Raw genomic sequence first — 18,392 nt, forward strand, 5'->3', positions numbered from 1 at the left:
TTTTGAGCTTTGCCTAAATGTTGTTCTATCTAATTTAACAATTAAAATAAAAAATCTTTGATTGATTTCTCCAGTGTAGTGTTAAGGAAAGGTTAACTGTACTGAGGTTCACTAGCAAGAAATTAATAAAGGAATCAAGCACTCAGCTCTCAATAAGACAAGACTACCCAGATTTCTAGTGGGAATATTTCATAGCACAAGCATGTTTTCTTTGGGGAGTTTAACACACCAAAATTATTAAAAATTGAGATCAAACACTGGTGCAAAACCCCAAAGGAAATCATACTAGAGTGGAGAGATTTTTATCAAATAAAAACCTGAAAAGGTGAAGTTTTTATAGTAAAAAATAAAAGGCCTTCTCCTTACAAAAGGAAATCCTACTATGTTTAGGGATCAAACAGCAAAACATGTATGGATGTCTAATGTGTAAAAATCATCACTGTGAAGTGAATGCAGATTTCACAAAGCCAAGCTTCAACAGACAAGCAGCCATCACCTAGACTAAAAGCCACTCTCATTCTTGTACCCAATAAATGCATCCACCGAGAGGTAATAGCAACCAAGCCCTGGAAAGGACTAACACTGGGGAAAGAAAAAGAAAAGAACACAAGGAGAGAGCAAGAAAGTCAAAAGCATAGTGTGTATTCTGCAGTTCCCTAAGGGTACACTGAGATGTCTGGATTGCAATACATAGGATATTATTATTGTGACTGAGATGAAGTTAATAAAACCCAGCATACAGACTGGGGAAACTCAGGTCCCCACTGATGGAATACTTCCCAGACAAGATATTTTAGGTATATATGTACCTCCGCAATTTACAGCAATCACTTAAACGAGAAAAAGAGAACAGAGAAAACTCATATATTATTTTTTCACTTTATGAGTCTAAGACATCCCCTTTGTAATTTATATAATTTCCAAGAGAAAATATTAAATTTAATATTTAAAAACCTAAAGAGATCACTTAAGCCACAACATATAAATCCATGAAGATCTTATTTTCATCCTTAATGTTATCCAAATGGTATCATCCAGCCATAGAAGGGATGTTATTCTGCTTTTAACAATCTTTGAGAAGTGTCATCCAAGCCCAAAGTGATTTTCCTCCCAGGGGAAGAAAAAAAAAAAAAAAGATAAATGATAAATCACAAAGGACAATACAACTTTCTACCTTCATTAAAGCAAAAGACCCTGGTAGAGTAGTGCACCTTTTTAAATCTGGGGTAATCCCAGGTATGAAACATCTCAGTCTCAACGATTCCACTTCTAGATCCCCTGGATTCGTAATTTCTTTAACTCTCAAATAACTTGAGCTACAATATCAAGCATATTTATGTAGCCTCTGCCCCACCCCGAAAAGGCCACAGTTTCAAAGCAGACCCAATCTCACAAACTCAACACGAAATAACAGAAGGACGAGTCTTAAGATTTTTTTTTTCAAAATCCACATTAAAGGAGAAAGGGGCTCCTTCTGGGGTGAACTCCAGTGTGGCCATGGTGCCCTGCCTGTCATGGTAAGAGCGGCCACTTTATCTTGGTACCACCACTGCCCGCATCTACATGAAGATGAAAGAAACTGTACCTAACAGTTCCCGTGAATATACATGCATCTCTTTATTTTGTTAACAGAAGTAAGATGGACAAATGATATGTTTTCAACAAGCAAGCCTGTGTTTATTATATATCTGAGAGGCTGGCGACAACAAAGACGACTTCGTGAGTTCTATCAAAGGGAAAAGAGAGCTGGACCCCAGAGGCTTTCCTTGGGTAAAGAGAACTGTCTCCCTCAAACTTGTTTTCCAGCTATACATCAATCTTCAATATAATTATGTTTGACAGAATATAAGCTCTTGGCAGTTAACTTGTTTACAATAAACGCTTAGTTTGGGTACATGGACTGTATTTCGGTTTTATAAATATCAAACACAAACCTACAACAGTTCCATTATGGGGCTGAGAATTATTTTGCTATAAATCTTTTTATTGGGGGGCCAAGGGAATTACTTTGCAGCTTGTTTTCCACTAACCACTTGGAATAGTGTGAAAAGAGGTACATTTATACTCTGACCCTGTGCTAATTGGAATTCTATACATTTCCATGGGAGAGCATACAGTATCAGTCCTGAACATGCAGGTTGCCCCCCAACCCCGACATTGTTGTCATGATGGTAAAAAAAAAAAAAAAAAAAATACACATGCAAGCAAAATGGTTCTTGCTATAGTTTTCGTACAGTTCTGATTCTCCTCAAAGTCTCTTGGGAACTAATGGCCATTTGTGACAGCACTGGCAGGCCTTCAGTGGTGAGCTCCAGTTTGGGGGGGGTTTATAAGTTAGCTGTAAAAATGTGCTTAAGGCCCAAACTGACTATATGAATGGGCCTGTAAAAAGAGTTAGTTTTGCTGAATGTTACCTGGAGATTCATTTGAGAAGGGAAAAAAAAAAAAAAAATCAGGATCACCTTATTTACTCTTGTAAAGTGCCTTTACTTGGGTCTTAAATGTGTGTATAACTTACTTTCAGAGAACAATTTGCTCCTCTTATACCCCCTCGAAAATAAAGGGTGTTCAGTCTTCTAATACCACACCTGCCACATCTATAGCACAAAACCTTGTCTGAATGGAGCCTGGGAAGCTGAACGCCAGACAAAGCTTCAGGGGTACCCTGGCTTAGCCCCACTCCGTGAACGCCCTTCTCCAGCATGCACCTTCACTAGCATGCAGCATGCCTTCTGGGGTTCAGATGAGGACGATTCGTCCTTGCAGAGTTTCCTCACTTGTTTTTAATTTCACAATGACCTTGTAATCAGATTCCTATAATAGTTCAACTCTAATATGGTACTAATGTTCAGAAAATACTCATTTTTAATTTTCCAAAATACCTACTACTGGGGAATTCAGTCACTTTATTGTTTAACAGTGAGATTCCAACTTCTTTCCTTCTAGTCAATGCTACAATTTCAGGTGACATAAAATAAAGAATTTTTTTGTCTCTCCCCTTCTGATAAAGACCTGAAACTGATTTATAAGTTTCAAGAGTCATCAAATAGGATTTTATTAAAAATTTTACCACATAACTTTCATACATGAGAAAGAGAAAAAATATTTTCATTGCATTATCAGCCCCACAGGTCTTTCTTGTTAATATCAAAAGCACTAGTTTACAGTGTGAACTAATGGAAAATTGTTAAATTCACCTAAAATAATCTATCTTTTTTTTTTATTATTTAAATAAGCCCTTTTAAGACTTTGACTATTTAACTGCTATTTACTCGGGGAAGGGGAGACATGGAGAAGGAGACTGTACAAAAAAAGAAAAAAACTTTTTTAATTGTACAACAAAAATTCCCTCCAAGGCAAAAAGACATTATGCCAAGTTCCACCCAGAATTAATGTTTAGGTTTAAATTATAAAGTCCAGAAAAAAACAGAACCACTAATAGACCCTTAAAGCTCGTGGCATTCGTCGCCGCTGTTAGGTTATGTAGATGCTAAAATTGAAAAACCCTTTGCTGACAAAAGTATTTTAATGAAGGTGCTATTAAGTAGACTCTCTGAACTGAATTTAAACAAAACAAAACAACAACAAAAAAGTCTTTTGAGCTGTTTGATATAAATTCCACTCTAAAGGGGATTATGCTTGGGACAGTTCTGGGATTATGAGACCTCCACCAGTAAGGGTTTACTGCCTATCTCATTCCTTTCATTTTAACATTCTCACAAAGATTTTTTTAAATATTGAACCCAAAAAAATTCTTAGCTACAGATCAAAGAAATGTTCTCCTCTAACTCTGTTAAGGTTGTCTAAACTTTGGGCTCCAAATACTCTGATGGCCAACATTGTTTGTGGTTTTAGTATCCCCGCAATGAGCAGGGGTTAACTCCACTGTCTGGCTAAGTCCACTGTCATCACCAAAGTTGCCAGGAGCTCACAGTTTCTATGAATAGAGTAAGAAATACAGCCCAGAGTGAAAGAAAACTAGCCACTGATTTTGGCTGCTGCCGGCCAGCTCACTCTGAGTTGCCAGAAGCTCCACTCTGGGGAAAGAGGCAGGGAGGCTGAGCAGTGTGAAGGATCATGGACTTAATAATGGTTCCGATGATGGCCAATGGAGGCCAGAGCCTATATATCTCAAGTGACAGTCTATGCTGCCTGAGTGAATGTCAGTGATGTGTACACATGGAAACTCAGGGTCCCCCCACCGACCCCATGTGTGCTGAGAAGAAATAAGGGTGCTCATTATTCACCTTCAACTCTCTCTCCCCCTTCAGCCTGGTTATGCCTTCCAGAGGAGGAACAGCAGGTCCAGGATCACACCTAACCTTTACCAGGGAGAGCTCCGTCGTCGGAGAAACAGTCATCATGTTTGTCTTTCATTTACAGAGGTTTAAAAGAAAGGTGGGGGAAGGGCGTTATACCTCAGGTAGAATATAAGAAAATGTGATTGCCCTTCTCAAACTGCATATAAAGACAAAATCAATGAGCACTTTTAATTGTCTCCTGAGCAACCACCTCCCAGGGGCTCCTTTAGGAACTTCCCAGGGAGGAGAAAGAACAAAATGGTCTCTCCCAAAACAGATTTTAGCTAATAAACACAGCAAAGTAAGTGAAAAGCATTTCAGTTATTCTGCATCCTCTCCAAGACTAAAAATTTGTACATTGTGTGACAGGTCCACCTCATTTTTCTTAATGATGTTTTTATTATTCTTTCACTCAATTAAAGCAGAAATGGATATTGCATCTTCTGACTGTATAATTGTTATTGTAATCTGTTTTCGATCACTGCTTGGGAAATGGGTCCAAAACAACATAAACTCTCCACTGCCTCAGAAGGCAAGTCATTTTCTTTTACTACGACACTTAAAGAGACATTTATCATGCTGCTCTGTTCACATCTTTGGATTATGATAAAAGAAAGTTCTTGTTCTGTTAACCAAAAAATATAATGTTTTGAAAACACTGCTATGTAAACAGTTTTGACATGAATGCGTTTTCCTAATAAACTATCAATTTTGCCTTTCCTTATACATATAAAGAATTGGAACAAATGCAATAAAAATATGCAATTTTAACACAGGGACCAATCAGGAAATTTGAAAATCAATCATATTCAGTTATAAAAGAACTGATACACTCGTTTTCCAGCCAAATAGAAAAACAAGTAAAAAACAAATTTTTAAAGAAAGAAAAAGATATCTCTGCTTAATGTGATAAAATTAAAATTGTTTCTATGAAAAATGCAAATCACCTCTGTTAAATCTTAGTGCTTTGGAAACACTTGCTCTAACCAGAGTCTTATTAATTTTTTTTTTTTTCATATCTGTGCAAGTCTTCAACACATAAAGTCTCTGAGCTGCTGGGCACATTTCAGTAACTGTGTAACCATAAGTGGGCACCAAACAGTCTGGTGTGAAATGCATACTTTTTGATAAGCTTCAGTGTTTCCTCTGAACTTTCTGATCTTTGTTGTTATGTTAAATGCTATCGTTTAATAACCCACTGTGCTAAGACAGAACTCCATTCCAATGATAAGACAACTAGTGAAGGGCAGATCCAAATTTGCCTTATACCGTGAGCAACTAAAATTGAAATCTACTTCCCTTAGAGTTTTACTATCCTAATGTGTCATAACCACAAATAAAGAACATTCTTCGTACGATATGACTGCCCTAATTTGCTGATAACTTCATTGCAAGGTTCAAATTCTTGAAATTTCTATTAATGCTTTTTTTCTTCATCTTAAGCATTTGCCAAACTAGTAACTAAAATATTCACTAGTTTATTTTTTAAGTTTTAAAGGTACACACATCAGTGAAAATGGAAAAAATACATCCCATAAACCCCACTGCCATAATTATATGTCTAAGGCAATTTACTCCATATTAGGTCGTTTTTACCTAGTTTTTAAAAAAAAAAAAAATCTGGAAGAAGTAAAACTTTGTAGGTGAAAAGAGAAAGACAGAAGTGGTGGAAGACAATTTCTGATGCAGGCTTTCACTTAATTATACTGATTTTGCCACAATTTTTAAAATCACTTGTTATTAAACAGCAAAACAATTCTGCTAATTGAAAACAACAACAACAACAAAATTACAGAGATACAGTTCCATGCTTTTGAAAACTCCACCATGGAACATTTTTACATAAACACTGTGTAGCATGAAGTGCTTGTGAGGCTTGTTTCATGCAAAAGAAGAAAATAAATGTTTGGCTGATCACTGACAATACGGGAACCAATGTGACTTCAGAAAATGGAAAATAACACGCTATAGGGGCTCCGTCTGTGCCTTTTTGGAAGTCTGTAAGTACTCAACTGGCTTTTGTTTTAACTCATACCTCAATTCCTCTCAGGGCCGTCTACTTGGACTTTGAAATATCTATCGCGTTACCCGTAAGTAGTAGGATGATGAATCCTTTGTATATAAAAATCCATTTTTAACACATAGACATTCTCAAACCTCTATTGCACTTTAAAATAAAAGGAATTCACAACTCTCTTTACTGGCACCCTAAATTAATGCTAGAGAGCAGTGGTGATTGGAAGTGAGAAAGGCCCCACATAATCAAAGTCAGCAGAGGGAAATCACTCATTTTAAAATCACTATAAAGAAAAGAATGGAAGCAAAAAAGGCTAACTCTCTTCATTTGTTGAGCTATGCATAAAGGTCTTCTACTTGAAACCATTTTCACTTGTTTCTTTCTCTTTTTCCTTTCTCTTTCTTTCTTTCTTTCTTTCTTTCTTTCTTTCTTTCTTTCTTTCTTTCTTTCTTTCTTTCTTTCTTAAAAAATAATGAGTTAAAATGTATGGGTTAGATCCAATATTTCACTGCTGTTCTTACTCTTGGGGAGTAGGGGGTGGGGTGGGGAACGTGCTGCCAAAGCTTCTGAAAAGAGTTTGGGCTGCTAATTTTCCGTTCACAAAATCTAAATTCCCCTTATGCATCTCACACAACTCATGAAATAATATGAAACAGTATTATATCACTGCAAATTGAGACATTTTTATCAAAATAAAGAGTGATGATGCCAACATTTCATTTGTCATTCCCCACTTGTCACTTTTCACTGACAAACTGTTACACATACAACTTTTGTCAAATGCTCCATCTTTAAATATGTTCCAAAATGCCATTGTATCTCAGCACTCTTATAAGGAAGACAGCAAAAACCACTATGTTACCACACATTAGTTACATAGGTTTAAAAAAAAAAAAACCCTACTTATTAAATAAAAGATAGAGGATTTTTATTAATTTACATGCTATGTAATGCTATGTGGGATAAAGTTTAGATTCCTGAAAAAAAAACAAAAACAAATTATGAACGTATTTTATTTACCTAATGTGAGATTATTAGTTACAAGAAACTTTGTTAATGGTGAAGAATAGGTTCCTTTTTAGCAACAGAAACCTAAACTCTCTAAAATGACCTAAAAAATAATAGAGTTTAGAACTCATCTAGCCCTGTTAATGTCTTTTTTACAAATGCATGTAAAGTCTCTACACTGAAGTCTCTTTTCAAAAAAAGAAAACTAAAGGTTTTAAATTATCAAAGTAGAACCACTACACTTGACTGCTTATGAGATATATTTTGCCAGATATACCAAATAATTACCCTGCCTTTCCTGGACTAAAACTGATTTCCATATTCTTAAAATAATTCAAATTCATATTCCTAGACCTCTAATAAATGATAAGTCTTTTTATATATACATAAATATAATATATATACAAGATATCTAAGACGTACAGACTGATTCTACTAGTCACAACCCCCTGGGAAAAGATTATATTGCTTATTTTCTACAGGGGTTAAAAAACAAATGTCTTAAGGGACATCTATGTAGTTCCAACACACACACACATACACACACACATTTCATTGCAGATGATCTTGAATATATAATGGTCAGTGGGTTTCTGCTGATGGAACACAAGGCTTCCAAAATTACTTGAAACATCAAATTATGCTCAGGACTTTGAGGGGCGGATACCCTATGTTCTGTTTAATGTGTATGTTCCATTGCATATATTTTTTTAACCAAGTATATCTTTATTTTAATAACAGGCCAAGGACTAAAAACACTTTAGAAAAGGGCTATTTTTCTACCTCAGCAAAACTACAGAGGACATGCTAGATTGTTGGATGACCCCAAAGCCTAAGTTCATTCTATTTAAAAGATCTCAAACCCTTAAAAAAAAAAAAAAAAAAAAAAAGTAGAATGTAAAAGGGAAATACAATCTTTTCTCTTTGGAAGTAATAACACGAGGCCTCCCTACAAGCAAAATGGTGTTCATCCTTGGCTAAAATGAATTTAATGGGTTTTCGTCATTTTACCCAGGTTGACAATATATGTCTAAATTTCCAAGTATTTTATACATTTCAATACATCAATATCTATACTCTTTCATAGCTGTACTCCCTTCAAAGAGTAAAATGTCTGCCTACACTGCTAATATGGTGACTGCACCTGACCTGAACTGCATTTCTTTTAATCTAAAAGGAAATGTTCCACATGTAGACAATTAAACTAACTGTTGTTGTAGACAATGTTCAGCTCTAAATGAGGCCCTGCCCAACAATCGTGATCACATTTGCTTCCCTATTTGAATACATCAGTGTGTATTGCATAATGATTTTTTCCCCCTGGTAACAAGACAGTTATGTTCTTCAAAGGGCTGCCTATTAGCAAGAAGAATAGGCCTACTTTGGGTCAACTAGTTATAAGACAACTTTAACAGGCAATTCCTCAACAAGATTAAATCATGATTTTAAAAACAAATTATTTTTCAGGAAAAAAAAAAAGGAAATTTTTTCAAAAAACAGCAACTATCTCTAAAAGATATTCACGGTGTTCAAACATTTTCCCCCCAAAAGCCTAGAACATTTAACACCAAAAAAAAAAAAAATGATCAAAATTCATAGGAAAATGAAAAATATCAAAAAGATTTCTGATGTTTAATGCCTCCTATCAGCAAATACACCATCTGGTATACTCAAGCGCTGTTCATTCAGTTTAAATAAAGCTGTCTGAAAGTTTTTCTTTAAGCCAAACATTTAAAAATGAAAATGCTTGTGTTAACAATGAATGAAGCACAATAATTTATTGCTATTAAAGCACAACTGGCCAGCGCCTTTCAGCAGTCCAGGAGGAAAGCAGAGAGCTTCGCTTCCTCTGCAAACTTGATTGGCATCACTTTCATTTTATGCTGTAGGTTTCGTGGCTGAAGCATTACACACAGCAGAACCTTTTAGGTACTTATGTTAATGGTGGCAAAAAGGATCATCTGATTCTTATTTTCGTCACCCTTAATAATCTTTTCTTTTTCTAAATCTTCAAATAGATCTGTAAGTTTTAATCAACAATTTCACAAATATAAATTTCCCCACCATTAATCATCCTTTTTCAAAATCCTTATGGAGTGAATTACTAGCTGAGAGGGGACGCCAATTCTAGTAAGTGAATGTTACCCAGCAGGGATATAAAGCTGTCAACACCACGGTGCTCTTGCTTGCTCTAAACTCTCTCCCAGCCTTCCTATGTTTTTTAAAGAGATATTAGCCTTTTTTTTTTTTTTTTTTTTTTTTTTTGCCTAGGGACTTTCTATAAAAGCTGACTGTCATACACATCTGAGCACTTATTTTATTACATACATGCTTTAAAACATAACTTAGATAAGAACAAACACATCCTAGAGGGTGTTGGAAAGACAAAGCAAAACTGATCTATGTTCTAATAGTCTTCGAAAGCTAACCACATTGTAAACAGCACACTAACTTTTAAGTCCCCTATTAAAACGCAACCTTGAGGACTGTGATAGTGTATCTGCCACCTCAACTAGTCAAATCCAGACACTAAAATAATTTTTTTAACAAACACATTCTCACCAAAAAACATACCAAACTCTCTGTCTAAAACCGTAGAATAAGGGCAACAGAATTTACTATTACAACTAAGGCATTCAGAAACATTTATTCACCTCACTGTTTATCAAAAGCAGGAAGATAAACTGCCATATTATTGGGCAACCAATTAACTTAATGATCTCCCCATTTTTAGGGGGAAAGCTTTTAAGAAAGAGAATCACTAAAGATTAACAAATGCGTCCTATCAAATTTTGAGCCCTATTTTTAAACCATCTCCATAACATTGACAAGACTGCAATATATCTGAAAATGGTAATAAATGATATAGAGCTATAAATATTTTGTAGTTGTCTATGTTTATTATATTGCTTCATAAAGAAAATTAAAACAAAAGAAGGTAGGGTGATAGAAATATAATCTATTTTATACTTAACCTGCTAAAAAAAAAAAAGTCTTTCAATGACAAAGAACTTCTAACTAGAAATGTATTTTAAACATTTTTAAAAATTTTAAATATTTTAAAGGCTTTGCTTTTCTCCCATCTATATACATGATTAAAAGTTACAAAGAAATGAAATTGTTACCAGCTCAACATACATTAGGAAACCACATAAACTTAAACCCCTCCAAAAATATTAACATTCAATAAAAAACTTTACACTGTCAAAATTGTATGTCCTTATATTTTAAAGTTTTCTAAATTAAAATCTTTCTAAATAATCTACTATGCTATACAGAATACAATCTTTCTCTATAATTTTTTTAAAACCCACCATATGTAAACTCTTTTAACCACTTCACTATTAAGTATTAAACACAGTACTTACTGAGACAAGCTAATACCATCTCTATTTTCACTTTGGAAAGCAACTAATAAGGCCTTTGATATTACTACATTAAAGCTCAGTAAAAGTGACGAAAGCAGCTTGTTGAAACAAACCTATTATTCCTCTTGAAGACCTAATTTCACTTTATACCGGATTTATAACAAGTGGTCAAATGTGAATTATAGTCTCAGAAAATAAGAAACGCTACCACTATGTCACACTAAATTTAGGTATTTCTGGTCAACAAAATTAGGGAGTTTCTTTCACAGTTCAATATGATGTAGGAATAAAGAAAACACTTTTTTTTAAGGAATCACAATTGTTAACAATTACGTTCTAAAATGTTTAGAGACTTCTTTCAATTCAGTGAATTTTAGCAGGTCTTCAGAAAGAAACCAAAAGTCTATGTCCAAGTTTTTTCTTTATGCATAAGGCCACTTTGAGAACACATCTTCTCCTCCAATGATTTCCAAGTTTTTCAATCAAATAGTATCAGCACTTGTATCATCTTACACTTGGTTTTACCATATTTGCTATATATTTTTCTTTCTCATATGCATATACTAAAATATGTCACAAAAAGTCTGAAGTTATTGTTCCAGTCTCAAGATAACACAATAAACACAAATTTTAAAAAGTGGGTCACAGAACTATCAAGTTTTCTTTTGCTTCATCGAAGTGTATCTTTAAGCCCCTAAAAATAAAAGGTGCATAAGCCACAATGTATAGCCAAATCATTTTTTAAAGCTTTAAAAATTGTGAGAATGGGTGCTTCTCAAGGGAGATGATTAATATAAGGAACTAAGGCAAACCATTCTGAATGTCTACGGTGAAGAAATAATAATAGCAAACTAAGTAAAAATAGACACGTGTTATTTTATAAAATGTCTTTTAACTCTTTAAAAGGGTATGGACGTTTAGACTTAAGTCTTTGAAATACAGACTATGGCTATTTAGAACATGGGGTTGGAGTTTATCACTAAGTTTTGCCATGGTTTTGTATCATTTCAGGTGTGCTCACATAAAGAATTATGTTAAGTAAGCTACTGCTGAAAATATTAGGGGGGAAACCTCTAGAAGCAAAAAAGATTTAAACTAGTGATTTATCTCAAACACAAAAAAACTGCATGCCATATTGAATTGTGCATTTTGTATGCCAAAACAACTAAGCAAACAGCACATAAGCCTCAACATATTTTAATAATATTTAACTTTCTTACATATCGTTTTATAAAATTATTTTTCCTGACCACATTAAAGGAAAGTGGTTGTTTAAGTAGTAAAATCTCCAAAAAGTTTTCTTTAAACACTTTTAAATGCTTGGAAAGGTAAACAGCATGTAGCCATTAGGACTACTTTGCTATTTTTTACCTGTTCTGCTGTAATTCATAACAAACTTACAAACGCGTAGGACTTTAAACTGTTTAGAAAATGGTGACCTTAAAGCTTCTAAGGGCCTGGCAGATTTCATGATGCTTCTTTATTTCCCACTTGAACTGTGGCAGGAAATATTCCCAGTTGTTACTAATTTATCTCGAAGGACTGTCCTAACTACAAAGTAACACCAGCACTCCTGCTCCTGGGCATTAAAGACTAGTCCACAAAAGCGATCGCACCTCAACTTCATCTCTACAACAGATACTCTGAGGCAAAGCAAAAGAGTTAAATCACTAAAAAGCTCTCTAGGAAAATCTAGAAACAGTTAGCTGGCTGTGACATAAACCTGCCAACACCTCAGCACACAGTGGCAAAGTGCCCAAAAAATGCCACCCTCTGGGTAAACCACTTTCTTGTTTTAACTCTACATGAAGCTACCAGTTGCAGATGAGAGGCGACGGGGGCATTATTTGGCAACCTGGAATTCACTTCCTGTAATCCTACACCGCGACAGCGCCTAATCAACCTGAACCCTGACACCCGGGCCATTATCGCCGGGCCGCGGGGCTGCGCGCGCCTCCCCGCTCCGGGCTGTTACCTCCCACGGCCTTGGCCACGGCGCCGTTGGGCCTCCCGCGGGCTCCCATGGGGCTGCCGTTCTGCTCCAGCCGGGCCACCTTCACCGGGGGAGGCCCCTTGACGTCGGGGCTGCCGCTCCGCCGGTCGGGGCTGTCCCGCAGACACGGGCTCTCGCTCCGCCGCTCCATGCTGCTCCGACTCGGAGACAAAGTTCCCACCGGCAGGTCGCAATAAAACGCGCAGGGACCTAGGGAGGGGGCGGGGGGGAGGGAAGGGGGAGGGAAAAAAAAAGAGGGAAAACCGCTCACACACGTGATAGACGTTCAGGCCAGTGGCAGAGCGCTGCACCAAGCCACACAAACTTCCTCCCACGCTGCCCGAGGGGCCCGAGCCGGGAAGCGGGTCCCCACCTTACACTGGGCGGCCAAAGGAAGCTCGAGGTGCTGCGACACTGCCCAGTTGCTCTCCAGAAGTTAGCCCTCGGTGACGGTTACCAGGCCAGCGCCCAGGGGCGCCCAGAAGTGGCCCATTCATTGGGACAGGGTTGGCATACGCCGTTCTCAGATGAGACAGCCTCGCCGTGCGGGGGTCAGGGTTGCAGAAGAAGTGAACTTCATAAAAAGGCATCTCACCCACTCGAGGAAGGGATAGGGGATGTACACAAGTCCGTAAGAAACCGAATTAACCACATGATGAATGTGCCGTGAATGGCGGGTTAGGAGTCAAAGGCCTGCCTTAAGGACTCCTTGAATCCCTGCTTTTTATCTTTACCGAGCAAGTCCTGAGACACAAACACACTTTGCACAAAACCAACCCTCATTCCACATTAATAAGCATCCCAAAACATTTGGAGGTATTCACCAGAATACTCTCCAGAATAACCTTCATCACAATGAAGGAGGCTACAATCATTATTTTGGAATGTTCTTATCTTCTTCCGATCCTAAGTGATTTTTTAAAAAGCTCTTCAGCATAAAACACAAAAGCAAAAAGCATCTAAATTATTAGGTTAAGAAGCAACCTTCATCAACCCCAATTTAAAATTTTCTCCAAAAAGTTTTCCTCTGGGTCTCTTGGCTGGCAGCGCGCTCCTCAAGGAACCCGCAGATCTCGGCACCCCTGGATTGGGGGGGGGGGGCGGCAGAAGAGGAGGAAACACCTGATGAAACTGCACTCACATTGTCACTGACATCCCCGAGAAGCAGGAACCCTGCACAACAAAGTGCGCTAGGAATCCTCGCGGGCGGTCTCGCCGTGGGAGAAGCCGCGTGTCAAGGAGACATGGTGGGGGTGGCAGAGGGGAGGTGAGAGGAGAGACGCGAAAGATGCAGAGACAGAGCGGAAGGGCTGCCCTACTCCCTCTGCTACGCTGTCCGAGAGGGCGAGCGCTGCCGGGAGGGAACTTAGCCGGACCCGGGGCTTTCCCCGAACTCCCGAGCTTGGAGTGGGAGTCCTCGCCCGGCGTACTTACTGCTCACGGTCTGTCTGTAACTTGGCTGGCTGAGGCTCTGTCCATGGAGCAAAAGTAGAGAATCCAGGGTGGAAAGTTTCTGGTGCGTCGCCTTGCAGTGTTCTCCTAGTCTTCTTTCCTCTTTACTCCTTCCCCTTTTCCTCTTTCCCAGGTCCTAACGTTTAAGGTCCTGGGTCAGGGTGTCTTCTAGTGCAGAGATGGTTGTTATGATGATGATGATTGGGGGGGGAGGGGGGGAGGGGGAGGAGGAGGAGAGGGAAAGGAGGGTTCCTCCAAAGGGGCACCCGAGCGAGCGGGGGAGGAGACGGCGGAGGAGGGGAAAAGAGGGAAGGAGGCTGAAAAAGCCTTTTCACACCTTCGGGAAGGAGACCCGTTCTGGAGAGAAAGGGCTGAGGACTGGGAGGAGGCGGAGGCGGGCCGGTGCTGCCGCTTCGCAGGTCTGCTAGTTCGCGAGGAGGCGCGGCCGGAGCCTTAGGGCCGGTGTCACCCAGAGCCAAGAAGGCGCAGGGACCCGGGACCGCGCGCGGGAGGAAACGCGGCGGCTGCCCAAGCTGTCACCTCCAGCCTCTCCCCTCTCGGCCGCCGCCGCCAGCAGCCGGAGCCGGACTCACTGACAAGCCGCAGAGAGAGATACACTGAGAGGGAGATGATTATTAGTTGCGTTGAGTCATCAGGCAAAGTGAGTCCTTTTGGGTTGTCCTCGGTTTCCGATTTCTCCCCCTCCCCCTTTCCGTCCCCAAATCTAGCGCCTTCAAAATAATAATTGGGGGTGGGGGTAGGGGAAGTCTCTGGGTTATTTCGGGATGGAGGTTGGGGGGGAAAGATCTAAACCCAAGCCAGACTGGTCCACCGCAATGAAGGAGGAGAGTGGGGGGCGGGGAGGAGGGCTGGGGAGGTTGCGGGGGGAGGGGGGCCCCGCCTGGCAGGAAATTAAACATCAATCAATCAATCGCTGTGAGCCCGGCGACCCAAACAGCGGCGGGGCTGCGGAGGAGGCAGAAGGGACTGGCGAGGGGCGGGTGGGAGGCAGGGAGGAGGGTAGAGAAGGAAGGGGAGAGTCGGCGGTGGCAGAGAGGTGGGGCGAGGACCGCGCGCGTCGGGCGGCAGAGGACCGATGGCAGAGAACCGAGTGCCGCGCGAGGCGGTGGCCGAGGCCGGTGGGTGCGCCCGGGTGCAGGCGGGCGCTGGGGCTCGGGTCTGGTCCTCCTCCTTGTGGCGGGTCCTGGGCGCGGCCGCCTCGCCCAGCCCCGAGGCGCACTCGTCCCGGCGCGGAGGCGGCGGCGACACGGCAGGCGCTGGTTGCCTCGTTTCCCGGCGGAGGCGCAGACCGACGCGCAGTAGGCAACCACGGCTGCCTCGGCTCCCGGTTCGGCTAACTGCGCGGAGTACTTTCGACTTTGGAGATAGGAGGGCTATCGCCTCCCCCACCCACCGCCTCCGCCCACCACCCACCGCCTCCGCCCCTCCGAGCAACTTTTCCCGATGCCTGTGAGCTCCCCCTTCGCGCAGAGCCGGCCGTCCGGGCCCGCCGCGCCGCCGCACGCGCGGGGAAGGCCGCTTCTCTCTCAGAGCCGACGCGGCTGTGGGTCCAGAACAATAGCCCGGGTGTCCTGAGTGGCAGGAGTACCAGCACTGCCCGCCGGGCTGCGGGTGGGACAGGAGAGGGGGCTGCGTGGGGGGCGCAGGGCGGGGGGCATCCCTGGATGACGTCCCTGGAGCGCTCGCAGCGCCGGCGACATCTCGAGCAGCTCAGCCCGGGCCGCCTGGAGGCCGTGACGCGGAGGCAGTGAGGGCGGTGGGGCTGCCTGTCCTCCGGCTGCGGGTCTGGGACTCCTGGGACCCCAGGCGGCTCAGGCACTAGGCTTCGAGCGCGGGCAGAGTGTGCGGTGAGGACCCGGTCTCCTCGTCCCGGGGGAGGCCGCGCGGGGGCGTCCACAGCAGGTCCCGCGAAGGTGTAACTGAGCCACAAACTTTTGCCGACTCCCGCGGCCGCAGCCGCCCGCAGCCCGACTCCAGCCGCGGTGTTCATTTAAGGTGGCGCGAGCACTAGCCGAGCAGGCCGAGCTCCGTCCGCGCTTTTGTCCCTGAGGTCCCGCTTGGGCGCGGGACCTCCTTAAAGAAAAGCACGTGGGCAGGGGCCGCGGCCCCCGCAAGCCGCCTCGGGCGCCGGCTTACACTCGCAGTCCGGACCTGTGGCGGGAAAATGAGGACGCGTCCCCGCCCGCCTTGAGGCCAGTAAAGCCCCTCTGCAGGCGACACCGCCAATCCCTACCGCACACCTTGTGTCTCCTACCTAAACCCCCGGACCCGGAGGACTCCCAACCATCTCGCTGCCTGAGCCGCCAGTCCCCCTTAAGAAGTGTTGGCTGTACGGCGGCGCCAGAGGGCCAAACTAAATTCGTTTTTGGGAAACGCGCTCGGGTGGTAATTCTGGAAATCTTGGGCTGGTGCACAGACAGGGGGAAGCCGCGTCAGCCTAGTGTGCCCGGAGGTAGGCCGCCGTCCACTCGCCGCACCTACCCGGTGGGCGGCGTGCACGCAGCCATTCCCTCAAAAGCAGAGGCCTGGGAGGCGGGGGAGCCTCTGGAAGAGAAAGGGTCCCAGAAACTAAACCTGCCCCGGCCGCTGTCTCAACGCCCAGATCCCGGAGAATCCCGCACCCAGGCGCCGCCCACCAAGTTCCAAAGGAGTCCTAGGCGACCCGGGAGGCTGTCGGAGCCCAGCCGAGAAAGGAAGTGAGGCTTGATAGTAAATCTTCGGGGAGCCACCCTGGGAGTTTTAGGCAGCATTTTCTTTTCCCTGCTTTTTATTCCCCAAATCCCATCTCCCCCACTTCCCTGAGCGAACGGGTTAGAGAAAATGCACAATTCGAAGTCTGTGAGAACAAAGTGGCTCGAGTAAACCAACTCGTGGTAGCTAAAAGGTTTTTGGCTGCAAAGAAACAAACTGTAAGTTTGATCAACAAACTTTTTTTTTTTTTAATCTGTAGTTTCACGTCGGAATGGGAAGGGGGTTTTGCAAAAAACAACTACCACTGTCAGAGTTTGATCCCATTTTCAAAATGGGGAAAGACGCAATTCTTACAAATATCTTAACAACGATAATAATGCTGTTTCTTTCCTTACCTTGGTGTTGAACTGCAGAATCCTCCTCCGGATCAGTGTCCAGGAACTTAGAAGAAATGGTGATATTAGGACTTCAGTACTTCTGGAAAAAAAAAAAATGCAAATGGTTTAGCCAGGATCTTTCCTGTCTGATTCGTCACTATTATTATATCTGATGATGCGAATGGTTGGAGCGATTCAATCTTAAGTCATTAATGAGCTATTTTATAAACACCACTGTCTGAAGATCTTCATTTACATTTTGCGAAGGATCACTTCGCTAACCTCACATGCTTATGTCAACAGCATGAGTAGGAGACTTCAGTCACACTCATAAACAACACAGCGGTATTGTTAATGGGTTAATATTTTATAAAGCGTAAATATTTTATTATGTTTTGAAAGGAACTATTGATTCTAAATTATTAAACCCCTGAGAAGGGTGATTTAAATAAAGTATACAATTAAGAACAATTAAATGTACATTGTGGCTAGTTTGTTTTCAGATTCTGCACCCTTTTTAAATTAATTGATTTTCTCATTAGTGGAGTTTCTTCTTGTCCGTTTTTTGATAATGAACAAAGCTATCATTTTGGGCAAAAGAACTCAACACATATAAAGGTGCATTTAACATAAAGGAAAATACCAAAAACTATGGGTTATTACTAGAAATGTATTTTGAATATTTGTAGATTTATATTTAGTAACACATTTTACAAATTTCTTTCAATTAAAAAAAGAGAATTCTAGGAAGTTTTGTGATACATGCCCCGTGTGCAGGGGGTTTTTTTTCCCCTTGAGTTTTGTCCCTAATAAAGGCCTTTTCTGTTTCAAATTACATAAGCTTTTTACTGCACGATTTTTGTATTGACCTAATTTCGACTGAAGTAAGCAATTATTTTCAGCATGTTTAATTTTTACAATAAGAAATTTTAAATAACGTTTTTATCTTTTGCTAAAATTTTCCACTTTTTAAAACTAAATAAATTATGATTCAAAAGTTTTGTTTGGTTTCGTTTTATATTCCTCAAGTAGTTTACTTCCAAACATTTTTTAAACAAAATCACACTCAAAAGAATTGGTTTTCATTACTTTTTTTTAAAATAATGTTATCCAAAACGCATTTGTGCACAGATAGTTTGCTCCAGTGCTCAAACCATAAAGTTC

The 18,392-nt window shown here is 41.3% G+C and overlaps 1 protein-coding gene across 2 annotated transcripts in view; it reads right to left on the minus strand.

Annotated features, from left to right (window-relative positions):
• SATB2 (SATB homeobox 2) overlaps positions 1–17,328 on the minus strand; it is a 188,517-nt gene extending 171,189 nt beyond the window's left edge. Inside the window, exons 1-2 of one of the 2 annotated variants that reach the window (XM_043577412.1) lie at positions 17,247–17,328; positions 12,670–12,897 (exon numbers count right to left, since the gene is read on the minus strand). In XM_043577412.1, coding sequence (XP_043433347.1) covers positions 12,670–12,838 — 169 coding nt within the window. In that variant the 5' untranslated portion in view covers positions 12,839–12,897; positions 17,247–17,328. Of the gene's footprint in view, positions 1–12,669; positions 12,898–14,121; positions 14,265–17,246 lie in introns of those variants that run through there. The other variant, XM_043577413.1, reaches the window with a different exon arrangement.
• Between the last annotated feature and the right edge of the window lie 1,064 nt (positions 17,329–18,392).

The sequence above is a fragment of the Prionailurus bengalensis genome, chromosome C1, assembly GCF_016509475.1.
Source record: "Prionailurus bengalensis isolate Pbe53 chromosome C1, Fcat_Pben_1.1_paternal_pri, whole genome shotgun sequence".
NCBI classification, from domain to species: Eukaryota; Metazoa; Chordata; class Mammalia; order Carnivora; family Felidae; genus Prionailurus; species Prionailurus bengalensis.